At 37.5% G+C, this 15,343-nt stretch overlaps 1 protein-coding gene across 6 annotated transcripts in view; it reads right to left on the reverse strand.

The window, feature by feature from the left end:
- Positions 1-4,187: 4,187 nt before the first annotated feature.
- Positions 4,188-15,343, reverse strand: part of MET (MET proto-oncogene, receptor tyrosine kinase) — a 116,404-nt gene continuing 105,248 nt past the window's right edge. For all 6 annotated transcript variants that reach the window (XM_011372392.2, XM_011372386.2, XM_011372390.2 and 3 more), the window contains 2 exons: positions 6,538-6,674; positions 4,188-6,400 (listed from right to left, as the gene is read on the reverse strand). In XM_011372392.2, coding sequence (XP_011370694.1) covers positions 6,190-6,400; positions 6,538-6,674 — 348 coding nt within the window. In that variant the 3' untranslated portion in view covers positions 4,188-6,189. The remainder of the gene's footprint in view (positions 6,401-6,537; positions 6,675-15,343) is intronic.

Below are 15,343 nucleotides of genomic sequence, written 5' to 3' on the forward strand. Positions count from 1 at the left end.
ATAAAAATTAATTATCATTAATTTGGGTCCAGTGCTTCAAAATAATGTTAAATCAGTTACTTAAATTAAAATTTTCTGTTTATGTACCCTAAATATGGCCATTTTCATCTCAAAGTTGCTTTTTTAATGCTACCTGTTTTTCAGAATCCTTAATCAGGTAGGGTTTAACTGTCCAGGAGAATAGGACCTAAGCCCTATTCCAAATTGGTCTATATGGGGAACTAGCCGTTCATTAAAATAATAATAATAATAATAATAAAGGATTAGTAGCGATTTGGATGTTTGGATACTAATTTTATATGGGACTAATTAATTTATGTCTTTTTTTTTTCACTTACACATTTTATTGATAAGAAGGAAAATACATTCATCGGAATAGCTCAGAAGCATGCAATGGAGAAATTGGAGAAGACAGAAGTTCCTTCTGTTTCCAGCATTTGTTAAAAATTTACCTTCAAGCGAACACAGTACTAGCTGAACAAGATAGTAAGTTCTATTAATGATGGGCTTTTCATTGCCATAGATATGCTTTTGCAATTTTCCTAGATTTCTGCTCCAAGGTCACGTGGTAAGTCAATAGTAGTTATAAACCTCTCAGCATTGTGATCAATACCTTTGGCTGACGTAATCTAGATCTCTGTCGTAATTTACAACAAAGGACAGTTTGGGCAAGCCTCTATTTTATTACCTTCAATTCACCAAGTGAAATATTTCACTGGTTTATGACTGAAGTTATTTCCAATTTTTGATAGAGAATTAAAATAGTCCTGAATAAAAATGTCAAATATAAGAAGGAGAAAATATTTTTATGGAATTAAAAGGAATAAGCATTTCTTCTTTGGGGGCATAATGTCTGCAACATATATCTCCTGAAATTGTCTAAAGCACCACAAACATGAATGGTGTGTGACTGTGTGGATACCTGTTCATGTCATCAGATGAATTACAATACTAATAAAGTATTCCTTATCTTCCAAACACACAGCATATAACTAAAACAATATTGTACTTAGTCTACTTTTTCCTGACTCTGAATAATCATTAACCATCCATTTGGGTAAAACAAAGGACAGTAATAATCTCTAGATATGAATACTGAGAATTGTGTCTCCTATCATTGTGCTTTTGTACAACTTTCCTGTAATTTAGATGGACTGTTTTCCGCCCCCGCCATGTCTTTTATATTCTAGGTCTGAAGGCTAAACAAGAAAAAAGGAAACTAAATTGGAGAGGTGATTAAAGGATAGTAGGGAGTTTGAAGAAAGAAGAAGGGACGGAGGTATTCTTCAGGTGTCCTGCACTAAAAGAAAAGGTGCCACCATCTTGTCATTGTCTTGTCATCATTCTCATCCCCCACTTCACAGCCATATCAATACTCAAGGATGAGGTGGAATCACAGCTCTGTTTCTACTGTATAAAGCAGATATGAGGTGAAGGATGGGGTGAGGATTTGGATTTAAATATCTATAAGGTCCCTTTTAGGCTAGATTTCCCTTTCGGTCAACTGCAGGCTGCCTTTACATGGCTCATATTGTCTAAGACTAAAGATGATAATATTACAATTATTGAGCAACTATGTTGTGCCAGATGCTTTTATACACTAGTTTTTGGTCCTCAAATAAGGGTGTGAAGTAAATAGGATTAACCTGTTTGACAGATGAAGAAACTTAGGTTGACAGAGGTATAGTACTTTGCCCAAAGTAAGTCAGAGTTTGATCTATTTGCCAAGAGTCTTCACTTTGGTATGTTAAACTGTGATGCCCTCCCTGATTTCAAACTATATTACAAAACTATAGTAATCAAATCAGCATGGTTTTGACATAAAAACAGACACAAGATCAATGAAACAGAAAAGAGAGCCCAGAAATAAACACATGCATATATGGTCAAAGGAAACCACCAACAAAATGAAAAGGCAAACTACAGAATGGGAAAAAAAAAATTTGCAAATCATATATCTGATAAAGAGTTAATATCTAAAACATAGAAATAACTCAAAAACTCAATAGCAAAAATAAAAAAAAAATCTGATTAAAAATGGGCAGAAGATCTGAATAGACATTTTTCCAAAGAAGACATACAAATGACCAACAGGTACATGAAAAGATGTTCAGCATCAGTAATCATCAGAGAAATGCAAATCGAAACCATAATGAGATATCATTTTACAACTATTAGAATGGCTATTGTCAAAAAGACAAGAGTAACAAATGGTAGGAATGTAGAGAAAAGGGAACCCTTGTACGTAATTGATGGGAATGTAAATGGTGCAGCCAGTGTGGAAAACAGTGTGGAGCATCCTCGAAAAATTAAAAATAGCACTCCCACATGATTCAGAAGTTCCACTTCTGGTTGTTTATCTAAAGAAAATGAAAACAGGAACTCAAAAGGAGCAAATAAACAAGTAGGACTACATCAAATATATGACATATGTAATGATATATGCATGTTTACTGAAGCATTATTTACAACAGCCAAGATATGGAAACAACCTAAGTGTCCACTGAGGGATGAATGGAAGGAAAATGTGGTATATATATATATTAAATGTGGTATATATATATATAAAATGTGGTGTGTATATATACATATATATATATGTATATATACATACATGATAGAATATTATTCAGCCATAAAAAAGGAAATGTTTCCATTTGTGACAATATGGATGGACTGAGAGGGCATTATACTAAGTGAAATAAGTCAGACAAAGAAATATTGTATGATTTCACTTATATGTTAAAAAAAAAAAAAATCCAAACCAAACTTGTGAATACAAAGAACAGATTGGTGGTAGCCAGAGGCAAGGGATAAGGGGATGGGAGAAGAAGGTGAGGAGGATCAGAGGTACGAATTTCCAGTTACAAATTGTGATGCCTCTTCAAGATAGTTTACAGATCTAAGAAATGCGTAGTTCTAATAATCATCACTAGTTGTGTAATTTTTTCTTCCATTAAGTAGGAGAAACTATTTTTAAATCCTCATTATCTAGCACAGTGCCCGACATACATAGATGCTCAATAGATAATTGTTGAATTAAATGAAATACTAATCAATTTCTTTTATATAATGCTAACTTGTTTCCTGCACTAAATCAGGTAAATTAACAACACGAGATGTCACATTTGAATGGTGCTTATTCAAGTTTTATATCCCTTCTCCATATTTCTTTAAGGATGCAACCTGCTGTGTAGGTGAGAGAGCAAAAATATAATTGATGGCTACATTGTGAAATAAAAAGTCCTGTGGTAATTAAAAATCCAGCTAAACTTTGCAAAGGGTTATTTTTCATTCCTGTCTCCCTAGAAAGGTCCCCCCACCCCATGTCAATGTTCGCCAAACATCATGGGAGCTACATATGTAATAACTCTCTGTGGTGGTTTAAAGTGCTTGAGGATAAGAAAATCCTGTTTCAGTTCAGCAATTACTTGAGAATCTATCAAAGTGCCAGATATTAGAGGTATAAAGATGACAGGTCCTCGTCCTCCAGGGGCGTGATGTCTGACTGAACTTCCTATGAACATGCATCTCTTGGCTGGGAGGGAGTTTGGCTCTACAGGGACTGAATTCTCAGTAAAGAATCAGTCCCCGCTGTATTTTGGTGTCAGTTTAAACTTAGGCATTTTTTTTTCTTATCAGATTGCTCCAAAAGGCCACATGATTCCAAGATGATTGAAATATCACCTTTGAATTCTCTTACCATTACAAGAACATTCATGGACATAACCTGAAGGTAGTTTTCTAGTAACTGGGGGCTCCTGAACAGCGGAATCCTGTATAGTTGGAAAGGGTAGTTTTTATGGTGATAAGAAGGCCTCTCTCCTCCAACTCCCAAGTAGGCATCTGTGCCAACAGTGGAGTTGCAGCTCCACTATCATATCCTCTGGTCCAAGGATGCACCGTGCTGGAGAAAAGCATCATGCTAAAGCAGGAGCCAGGTTGAGCTCTAGCAGTTGAAAGATTGTCAGAAAAATGCAGGTAATTTGAGAACTTAGGACAAACCACTCTAGAGACAGACTTCCTGAGATTCAGAGATACAAATTCTTTTAGCTGCCCATGCATTAACTTGACTAAAGCTCTCATAAGTGGATGCTCTTGATGCAGCCAGGTGAAATAAATCATAGGCTTCCTGCCATTATGTAAATGGTAGTAATCAAGCATGACTAGCAATAACTAACTCTCAGTACACAAGATGATACATCATTTTATTTTAATTGTATGATTTATTAGAACAACTATTAACATACAAAGTACCATTCAGCTTAACTGCAAGTATAGGCAATGACAAGTATCTAATTCTTAGAAGATTCACTCCCACAATCGGTCCAGACACATTAACCTAAGGACACATTTTATAAATAGCAAACATGATTTTCACATTGCAGCTTTCTCAAGCATATATACAGGTGTGTAGTCTTGTCGATGGGTTGTTTCCACAAGTTCTTTCTGTTCTCGATGCATTCATTTCCCTGACATCGGTAGAGATATTTCTTTCTGCAGAGGAGATTTATTTGTCATCCACCATTTACAACACTCTGTGAATTAGTATTACTCTTTACACTTCTGAAATAGTAATATTTGAATTGGAACATCTCTGCAGTACAATTCCTTGCGTTTTCTGGTAAGTTCCCCTACGTCAAACAACTTTTGGTTGTAATCGCTCTCTTGCAACAACAGCCCAACTCTACTATTGGGTTTCAGTGTAACACACCCTCTTTATAGCTTGCTGTGTTAACCCTTGGCTTCAAGTCCTGGTGATGTAATGAGGGTGGGGTGTACTGGCAATCAGTATATTTCTTTATCACAATTTACAGCCATTTAAAATCATGCCATTATTAATCCAAGTCTGACATACCTTTTCTGAAATGTTCACAGTGCAGTATTTTCACGGCCTAACAAAAGTTTTCTTATATCATTAAAAATAAACATTTTTATAAAAATATAATACTTTAAATGTTTATATAGACAAAACCAGTTAGAGTATCCTGTGCCACATGCACTATACAGTAGTAAGCACAAAACCTCACAAAACAAAATATCACAGAAGTCCTGCTCAGAGTAATTGTTCATCCAGGTGAAATGGCCAGAACTGTCAATCGCCTTTTTTTTCTTAAAATATTTTTGCTTACGCAGAACATGTCCTAATGCAAAACTGGACTCCCCAAAAGTTTTATTGTCTCCACTTGTTTGTCGATAGGAAGCTGCCACCTGAGAGAGAGGTTAATATTTCCAGTCCATCGATCGTTTCTTTGTTCTACATATGAATTGTGACTGGAACCAATGAACCTTTCATCAGATGTAGTCTGCTTTAAAAACATGCTAAGTTACCTTTAAAAACACTTATTATCACAAAGTACTTGTTTTATTCTCGGTTGTCATTAAAAAAAATACAGACAAAACATCTAAATATCCACATTCATTAGATCGGAACAGAATCATTATCAAACTGTTGATTTTAAAATGACAATTAAACATTTCATTGTGACTAAAAACTGTTATGAAAACCTTAATATTGTCTATGTACAATATGTAAATGTCTTTATTAAATTATGAACACATTTCGTGTCCTGCTGTTTTGAAATGTTAACTCCATTGCCTATGGATGTTTTCCAATAAAAGGAATGTATATGTAAAACTTTAAAAGAGAATGTTTGCCTAATGGGCAAATGACAACATCAGTAATGAAAAAACATTAGTGACCATACAATAAATGAAAGCTCTTTGAAACGCTTTAATTCTAAAGGAGTAGCCTGGTCCTAGGGCTGCCTTTTTTGTCCTGGACGTTACCACTTCTGAATGTTCTGTGATCAAGAAGCCTTTAAAATTCAATGCCTCAGTTCCCTGTATAAATCAGGCAGGATCCTGATTTTTAAAAATTTCAACCCAGAATTCAGGTTTTGGCCTGAATTCGACAGGAGCGTCATCACAGCTGCAGGGTTGCCATTGGTCACCGGCCTGTGGGACCAAGCTTCTGGCTCTGATGCTTTGTCAGTTGAGAAAGTTCTTAGAATCTGGTCATTTTAAATAACAATATTAGGTCTTAAAATAGTGCAATTTTGGCAAAAGCAAAAAATATCTGGTGGCCCTTCAATGGCCAGGCAGTGAAAAAAAATATTGAACAAAGTGTGGACTGTTGTTTGGACAGTTCTACGTTTCTCAGAAGGGGGCTGGTGGTGTATCCATCCATCATGTGTCTCCCTCACCATCAACGTTATCTTGTGATGACAACAGCGAAGGGTATGGAGCAACACATTTGACATTCACATACGTAGCGTTTACGTGGACATAGTGCTCCCCGATGAAAGTAGAGAATATGGCTGATATCCTGGAGACCAGTTCAGCAAAGGATGGGCGCAGTTCAGCTTTAGGGTGCCAGCATTTTAGCATCACTTCATACCTGTTTCAGAAATAAAGAAATGTTGTGAGAGACACTTTGAAGGAAAGCATTTCTGTAAAAGTAAAGAATATAAGAGCATTTCTGTAAAAGTAAAGAATATAAGAGCTGCAGAAGATTCTGTCAGAATTCCTACTTACAAGGGATCTGGGCAGTATTCTGGTTGTAAGAGCCTTCTGCCTTGCAACAAGTAAACTGTTATATCAAAGGTGTTGACGTCAGGATAAGGTGGTGCTCCTCTTGTCATCAGTTCCCAGAGGAGCACGCCAAAGGACCACTAGTCAAACATGGGAAGGGAGAATCCAGGTAAGGAGCATGACCACACAAACATGAAAGGTGATCAGTACGTCTTGGTGACTAAACTTGGCTTAGTATATTCAGTACTTGTGCTGTTTTGAGCAAAAATTTCCTGAAAGGCAATTAGTAAGCTATATATTTTAACCAGAATTAGAAAAAGTTTAGATTATAAGTAAATGTAAAGTTTTCAAAAAGAATATCTGAGGTCCCCATGATGAAGATTTCATCTGTAGTTAGTAGAGTAGGATTTCAAAGTTCTCTCTTGTAGGGTCAAATCATTAACAGGTTGCTATCCTTCTCTTTTCCAATAGTTTCACTACAATTTTAGATTATTGTTAAAAGAAGAAGACAAATGAGCACTCCAAAATTTAAATCTGTGAGATTTCCAAATGATTATAAGTAGTGTTTAAGAAATGTAACCATATCTAAAAGTTAATGTTAAAGAGAAGGTCTAAATTGGTATAAGTAAAAATCCATATTAAAAATTAGAAATCATAAAACTGCTAGGCAACAAGGCTCTCTATTGAAAACCAATTTCAATAAAATAACTGTAATTTGAAAATATTAAAGGAGGAGATTAATATAAAACAGCTGTATCAATACTTTATAGGGAGACTGCAGGGATGCGGAGAGGTTAAGTGACTTGTTAAAAATTCCCCAATAAGTCTGAACTCACACTGGGATGAACATTTAAGAGTTCTTGGCTTTTGGATCTTGCTTGGTCTACTGAACCTGACCAAATATGCAATTTCTTGATTTAAAGCACTCTACTTGGAATACATCAAGTCATATATTATCTCCTCCTGGACATGTGCCAAGGTGAGAATGACACAAAGAGAGTAAGTCAGCATGTACAGGTCAGTCACTTCTGGGCGGAGGACCCAGGAAATCAGTTCTTGCTTAGCAACACTTCCAGGACACTCACAGACTAAGAAACATATGGGGGTGGGGTGGGAATGAGGTCCTGAGAAAAAAGAAGCTTGGAGGAGGAAGAGAATACAGACTAGACAGGCGGGGTAAGAGAACAGAACATCGAGAAGCAAGTGTAGCTCATAATATTTAGCGAGAAGAAGAATAAAGTATGCCTTTGAACACTGCAGTCGAAAGAAAGAAAGTAGGTAGATTTTGTAGTTGCTGATAAAAATCTCCATTGATGGCTCTTTCCCTTTGCCCAAGTTCAAGAAACCTGGAAGGTCTTGATCCAAACAGAAAACAAACTCTTTCCCAGGTGGGAACTACATAACTTTGGTGTCTTCTGCAGCCTTTAAAAAATCAAAGTTTTCAAAGCCTGAAAATCATGAGTCACTTTTGACAACTTAATTGTGTTAACCTTCGAGTTCTAGAATTTTCATTGAAATTTAAACCAATTTAACAAGTATTTGCTGACCTTCGATGGCACACAAGGAGGATACTATCCAAGTTACTAGATACACCCCAAAGCTAATTTAACAAGGTTAAGAATATTATGTAATTAACTGTCAGATAGAACAATATAATAGAATAACTGTAATATAGAGCAATAATAGAAAAGAGGTACAAATGCTGTGAAAAGTCAAAAAGATAATAGTGGGGTACTGAGAAGGTTTCAGGAAGAAAGTGACAGTAAAATAGGTCTTGAAGAATGGGCAGAATTTGTTTTACAGGTACATGTAATATGAGGGCAGACAGAGTGCTCTGGATGGAGGGAGTGGGCCCAGGGGTGACGGTACACATGTTTTTATTGAACTGTAAGTACAGTAGGTCACTCTGTTTGGTGTATGGACTAGGTAAAGGGAAGAGGAATTGATAGGTTGAAAGGGGACATGCTGTGGCATTTGTGAATGTTAAAAGTGGGTTAAACTGAAATCAATGGGACGTGATTGGAGTTGAACTCTAGGAGATTGCATCTGTAAACACTATGCTTTATACGAATAGGAGAGGACGATCCACAAGGCAGAGGCCAGTTAGGAGGTTTCTGAACAAGAAGAAGTGAGAGGTGCTGCTGCATGCCGTCAACATGGGAGCCTATGAGACTGAACTCCTGAATTAGGGTGGTGGGAGAGGGTACGTGTCATATAAGGAACTGGGCATGGGCATCATGCCCTTAAAGAAAGATTATCTTATCTAATCCTTAAATAACCCTGTTACAACCTCGTAATGTAACTAGTTTTATAGATGCTTTAAGGATGAGGAAACCAAAGTTCTGAGAGGCCGATTACATGCCTGTGATCAGGTCTCCCTAACCAATAGCCTAGGCTATAGGTTTGCCTGGAGGCAAATTCACCAAAAAGGGGACAGAGTTGAGTAAATTTCTGAGCAACAATTTGCATTCAGAGGACTCATGGGACAGAAGAGGTGAAAGGAGAGCAGTTTCCAGGAAAAGCACTGTATTGTCTGCATTCCAAACTCTCTTTAACAACTTTGGACTGACAGGATAATGGGGGAGGGGCAGCAAAGGAGAATGATGCTGACCAAGAGAGGTTGGGGGTGGGGGGTGGGGGTGGGGAGAGAGAAAGAGGGAGAAGGTGGTGAGTAGTGCATGTACATCAAGAGGATGGGAACAAGTCAGTTTTAGTTTCAAGACAAGAAAGGTCTACCATTCACACATGCTGTGTTAATGGTGAAGCCATTTCTGAACACCTTAGCACCAGAAGTGAGCCTATCTGAAGACTCTCTGCTTAACTTTCTCAAAGGTGAAGATCAAAGCAGTCATTACATGTGAGAGACTGTTATAAGCTATACAAAGTGATAGAAAAGGTCACTGCTGAGGTAAGCAAGGAAAAGACAGCGCTGAAGTTGACTATTCAAGAGTAGGTAAATTGAGATGCAACACAATTTGTAAAAACCACAATTGATAAAAAATGGATAACTCGATAAAGTTTTATCAATTGGTAAATTGATAAATTTTCAATAAAATTAACTTCTACTCTTTGAAAGATACCAGAAAAATAATGACAACATAAATAAATATATTTGCCTTTAGAAAAATATATTTGCAAAAACATGTACCTGATAGCACATACCCATATCCAAAATATACTAATAATCCAGCAATAAAAAAATAAACAACCCAACAAAAATCCCCCAGAAAATAAATTCTAAACCTTAAAATATTGGGCAAAAATTTGAGTAGACACTTCATTAAAAGAGGTATAATGATGGCAAACAAGCACATAAAAAGATGCTCAACATCGTTAGTCATTAGAGAAATACACATTAAAAAGAAAACAAGGTACCATTACAACCTATTCAAATAGCTGAAACCCCTAAAACTGAGAATGGCAAATGCTTTACAAATGAAACTTATACATTACTGGTAGGAATATAAAATAATACAGCTTGTGTGGAAAAACAGGTGGCAGTTTCTCATAAAGTAAAACATACACTTACCTTACAACCCAGTAATCCTACTTATAGATATTTACCCAAAAGAAATAAAAATCATGTTCACACCAAAACCTTTAAGCAAATGTTAAGGCAGTTATAATTACATATAAATAATTGCCTAAAGCTGGAAAGAACCCAAATGTCCTTCAGATGGTAAATGGATAAACAAAATGTGGTACGTTTGTATGATACTACTCAGAAATAAAAAGGAATAAATTACTCTGCTATGGAAAACAGTATGAGTTTTAAAACATTAAAAATAGAACCACCATATGATCCAGCAATCCCACTTCTGGATATATAATCAAAAAATTTGAAAACAGGATCTTGAAGAGATATTTGCACACCCGTGTTCGTGGCAACATTATTCCAACAGCCAAGAGAAGGAAGCAACCTAATTGTTCACTGAGAGATGAACATATAAAGCAAGTGTGGTAGATATACACAATGGAATATTATTTAGCCTTAAAAAAGGAAAAAAAATCTGTTGTATGCTACGACATGGGTGAGCCTTGAAGACATTGTACTGGTTAAAATAAGCCAGTCACAAAAAGAGAACTAATACATGATTCTACTTATATGAGGTATCTAAAGAAGCTAAACTCTTAGAAACAGAAAGTTGAATGGTGGTTGCCCAAGAGGCTGGGGGAGGGGAAAATGGGAGTCGTTCAGTGGCTACAGAACTTCAGTTTTGCCAGATGAAGAAGTTCTAGAGCTCTATTGCACAACAATGTGCATATTGTTAACATTCCTGTACTGACACTTAAAAATGGTTAAGATGGTCAATTTTATGGTTTTTCTTTTTTTTTTTTACCACATAAATAAAAAAGGCATGAACTACTGATACATTGATACTAGTGACACAAGTGCATTATGCGAAGTGAAAGGAGAGAGACTCAAAGGCTACTTACTGTAAGATTCTACTTAGATGATATTCTAGAAAAGGTAAAACTATCGAGACAGAAAACAGACCAGTCGTTTCCAGGTCCTGGGGATAGCACAGAGCTTGACCACAAAGGGGCACTAGGGCATTTTCTAGAATGACGGAAGTGTTCTACATCCTGGTTGTGGTGCTAGTGGTAGTCACACCACTGCATGCGTTCTTTAAAACTTGAAGAACTGTACACCAAAAAGTTTGAAGAGTTGGTAAACTGCATAATGGAGATGCCATTAATAGAAATAAAGAAGTGAGGTACTGAGAGTTGGCAGGAAAGAATTTGACCTCAAACATGGCAAATTTGTGATGCTGATGAGAACAACCAGAAAGAGAGATTCAAAGGTGGTTATTGATGGGAATGGTTGAAATGATTAGGGAGGCTGACACTGGGAGACTAAAATCCTGGGGGATAGTTGCATGTAGGATGTGAGAGAAGGAAGAGAAGCCATTGAGGGTAGAGAACACACAACTGAGAAGCAAGAGGAAAATCAGATGGTGCAGTGTCCCAGAAATCAAAGGAGGAGGACATTTCAAGAAGGAAGGAGTTGCCAACAGTGTTAAATGCTGCAGAATGAAGCTGGATGAAAAAGCCAGCTGGTTGAACCACTGGGAAGTCAATAATGACTTTAATGAAAGCGGGTGTTCTAAGTGTGAAACACTGTACGGTACTGGGTATGAGTAATTGCAAGTGTAGTGACACCCCCATTTTGTTTGAATGGGCTTGAAGAGCATCCAGACTTTAGCCAAACTCCATCTGAGCACTTGCAGCAAAGTGGACCTTTTTATAAGCAGGCAAGTTTTTATGCATAGATCTTAATATACATACAGCTTATTACATGCTTTTGGAAATGTTCCATGTCAACATTCAAAAGATTGTACTATCTTGGAAATAAAAAATTTATGCAAATTTATCCATCCAATCAATAACCATTTGCTAAAGCAGCACTGTGTATGGATTACTCAGGTTCACCCGTTATGTAGTACAACATCCTGTCTTCCAAAGAGAGGGAGAGAGACATAGTACTACATAGCTATAAATTTCCAGTCAAGTATTTGAGTGATGGTTGATCTGTGAGAAGTGTTAGCCTCCATGTGGTGTATGTAAATTTGTAGAGGTAGGTGTGTGTGTGTATGGGTGGGTGGATGAGTGGCAGCCTTGTCAAAAAGCTCAGGATCCTAACTCTTACCTTGAACATCCAAAATTTCATCAGACTCTTTTTGTTTTGTTTTAACAGCTTTGATGAGGTATAATATATGTATCATAAAATTCATCAATTGTAAGTATATACTTGATAATGTTTACTAAATTTAAATAGTTGTGCAGCCAGCAACACAATTCAGTTTTAGATTGATTCCAATACCCCAGAAGGTTTCCTCATGCCCATTTCTAGTCCACCTTCACTCACATCTTCAGTCCCAGGCTCTACAGTTTTTTGTCTCTACAGTTTTGCATCTTTCTAGAAATTTTACATAAGTGGAATCATTTAACAGGTAATCTTTTGAGTCTGCCTTCTTCCACTTAAAGTTTTTGAGGTTTATCCACATTGTAGCATGCATCAGTAGTTCTTTGCTAAATGGTATTATTCCAATGTATATATATGTCACACTGTGTTTAGCCATTCACCTGTTGATGGACATTAGGACTGCTCCTGGGTTTTGGCTGTTGTGAGTAGTATTACTGCAAATATTTATGTACAAGTCTTTGTGTGAGTGTATATTTTCATGCACTTATTGGCTAGCTTATCATAGACCTCTTTGGCAAAATGTCTACTCAAATCTTTTGACTATTTTAAAAAAATTAAGTATTCTGTCTTCTTGTTGGGTTATAAGAGTTGGTTCTGGCTCTTAATGTTAGACTAACAATTAAGTTTGAATGAACAGTATGCACTTTGAGGATGGGTAAATTCTTCCTACCTTATACTTCTACTTGCCACCATCACAAACATGTCCCCAGCCTACCTCTCTAGTATCCACTTCTTTCATCTCCTCCAGAATCTTTCAGGATCAGAATCCCAGGCATTACACTCTACCATGTGCTATCACATTCTCTTCTCGGTCTTACCCACCCCGAAGTCCATTTCTCCACCACGCCCTGTGGCATAGTTATTTATTGAAATCAAACTCCCTAGTCACCCTCAACTTGTTTTCTAATGTCTCCCTCACTTCTTCATCGTAACTGAAACTTGTCTTTCACCTGATGATCACAATTTCTTTGAAACTCTTACCAATAGAGGCCATACCTCTCCCTCTTGACTCACACAAAAGAGGGTAGATGGCTTCTGCTTCCCAATGCCACATTTAAATCTCTGTCCTTGTTATCTCTCAATAGCTGCCAATGCTTTCTCTTTTGAAGTCTATGTTCTCCATTAGCATTATTTTCTGCCTACTTTGTTTGCTGATATCACAGGTTTGTGCTTTTTCTTTTTTCCAGTTGTTATCCTCAAGGACAGAAATGTCAATGTCTCTCTATGTCCAGATAGCATAGTCCTCTTGACTTATTACATGCATGTAGAATAAGTATACTCTCTAGTCCAGCCAACACCCAGGCTCCTCAGTACACTCTAGACCTCTGAAGCTGCTCAGCTTCTAAGACCTTCCTTGTGCACTGAACAGCAGTGGATCCTGTCGAGCATCCCGTTTCTTCCTGAAATGTTATCTTCTCTGGCTTTCATGATGGTCTCTTCTCCTGGGTCTCCTACCTCTCTGCTTTTCTCCCTCACTTCATATATGTAGGTTCTCTCAAATAATTGCTTTCATGCTCTTAAAAGCATATTTCCAAACTTGACTGCTATCATGGACTGAATTCAGTCCTTCTCAAATTCATAGGTCATAGCTGTAACTCTCAGTGTGAGGGTATTAGGAAGCAGGGCTTTGGGGAGATAATTAGGTTTAGATGAGATGGATTAGTGCCTTTATAGGCAGACACCAGAGAGCTTGCTCTTGCCCTCTCCTTCACATGAGGACATAGTGAGCAGGTGGCCATGTCGAGTCAGGAGAAGGGCTCTCCCAGAACTGGACCATGCTGGCACCCTGATCTTGACCTTCTAGCTTCCAGAACTGTAAGAAATAACTGTCTGTTGTTTAAGCCACCTAGTCCATTGTACTTTTGTCATGGCAGCCCAAGCCGACTAACTCAATGAAAGAGGCTGTACAAGCTGCAGAGTGACTGGCCGACCTCTCCGCCTGGATGTCCTACTCTAAAGTCAAACTTAATACGTTCAAGGCTCAACTTGATATTTTTCCTCCTAAATCAGCCTTCGCTCCTGAGCTTCACATATTTGTTACTGTACCAGTGTATAACTTGCTTACCTTTAACTTCTATCAATTTCTTGCTGAATATTGTCGATTCTACCTCCAAAGTACCTTTCTTTCCATCTACTTTTCCATTCTTACAGTTTCTATATTACTTCAAGTTCTACCTCTCACTTTGTCTTTCTGTATCTGACTCTCCCAAATCATTTCACAGAATGAAGGAAGACTGTAGTTTAATCTGATTATACTTTTTTACATGGCCAGAGAATAAATTCCAGACTCCCTAGCTTGCTTTCCAAGGGCCTCAATGATCTAGTATGAATATATTTTTCTCAATTTATTCTCATATCTCCCCTCTGTGCCCTCCATTTTTGCTAAATCACCCACTGCTTACTGTTTACTTAGAACTTTAAAGGTATGTCTACTTTCCTGCTCCCTTGCCTCACTTGGATTGGTATTTATTTCATTGCCCATTCCATTCTCCTTTAAGGCCCATTTTAAGCACCATCTGCCCTACCAGGTGGCAGGGCAGTGTGGCTGTCCAGGTCAATATCTCTCCTACTCTTGGTACTCAGGTGCATGCCTTTTGCAGCTTGTTCTGTGAGTGGAGGACGACCTTTGCAGATGAAGGAGAGCGTGTTCTAACTAGGTGCAAGAACAATGTCTTCATTGCTAGACCTGCCTTGGTTATAGCTTCCAGCTCTCTCAAGGTGGAATTCTTGCTGCCATGAATTGATCAATGAATGGCTGGGCTAATCCCAGTCTAATCTGTGTGACAGCTTTTGATGGACAATGCCTTTTCTTCTCTGCTGAGTTAAAGCTCCTGGAGGACAGGGCCCACACCTGGTTCAGCACTGGGCTTTGTAAGGATCCAGCATGATATCCTACTGGACAAATGCTTTTCAATAAATGAATTTATGAAAACGTACTATGGGTATCTGTTAGACGATCAATCCATTTTTACTTATGAAGAAAACTGAATTAGTAGTGTTAAAGGTTTCATTTCTTCTTAAAACTATTAAGTAGCCATAAAACTACTAAAAAAGTTGGGTATTAAAGTAAAACAGGAAAAGGTGAGGGGTGGTCAGTACATT

Source organism: Pteropus vampyrus, unplaced genomic scaffold (assembly GCF_000151845.1).
Source record: "Pteropus vampyrus isolate Shadow unplaced genomic scaffold, Pvam_2.0 Scaffold206, whole genome shotgun sequence".
Taxonomy (NCBI): domain Eukaryota; kingdom Metazoa; phylum Chordata; class Mammalia; order Chiroptera; family Pteropodidae; genus Pteropus; species Pteropus vampyrus.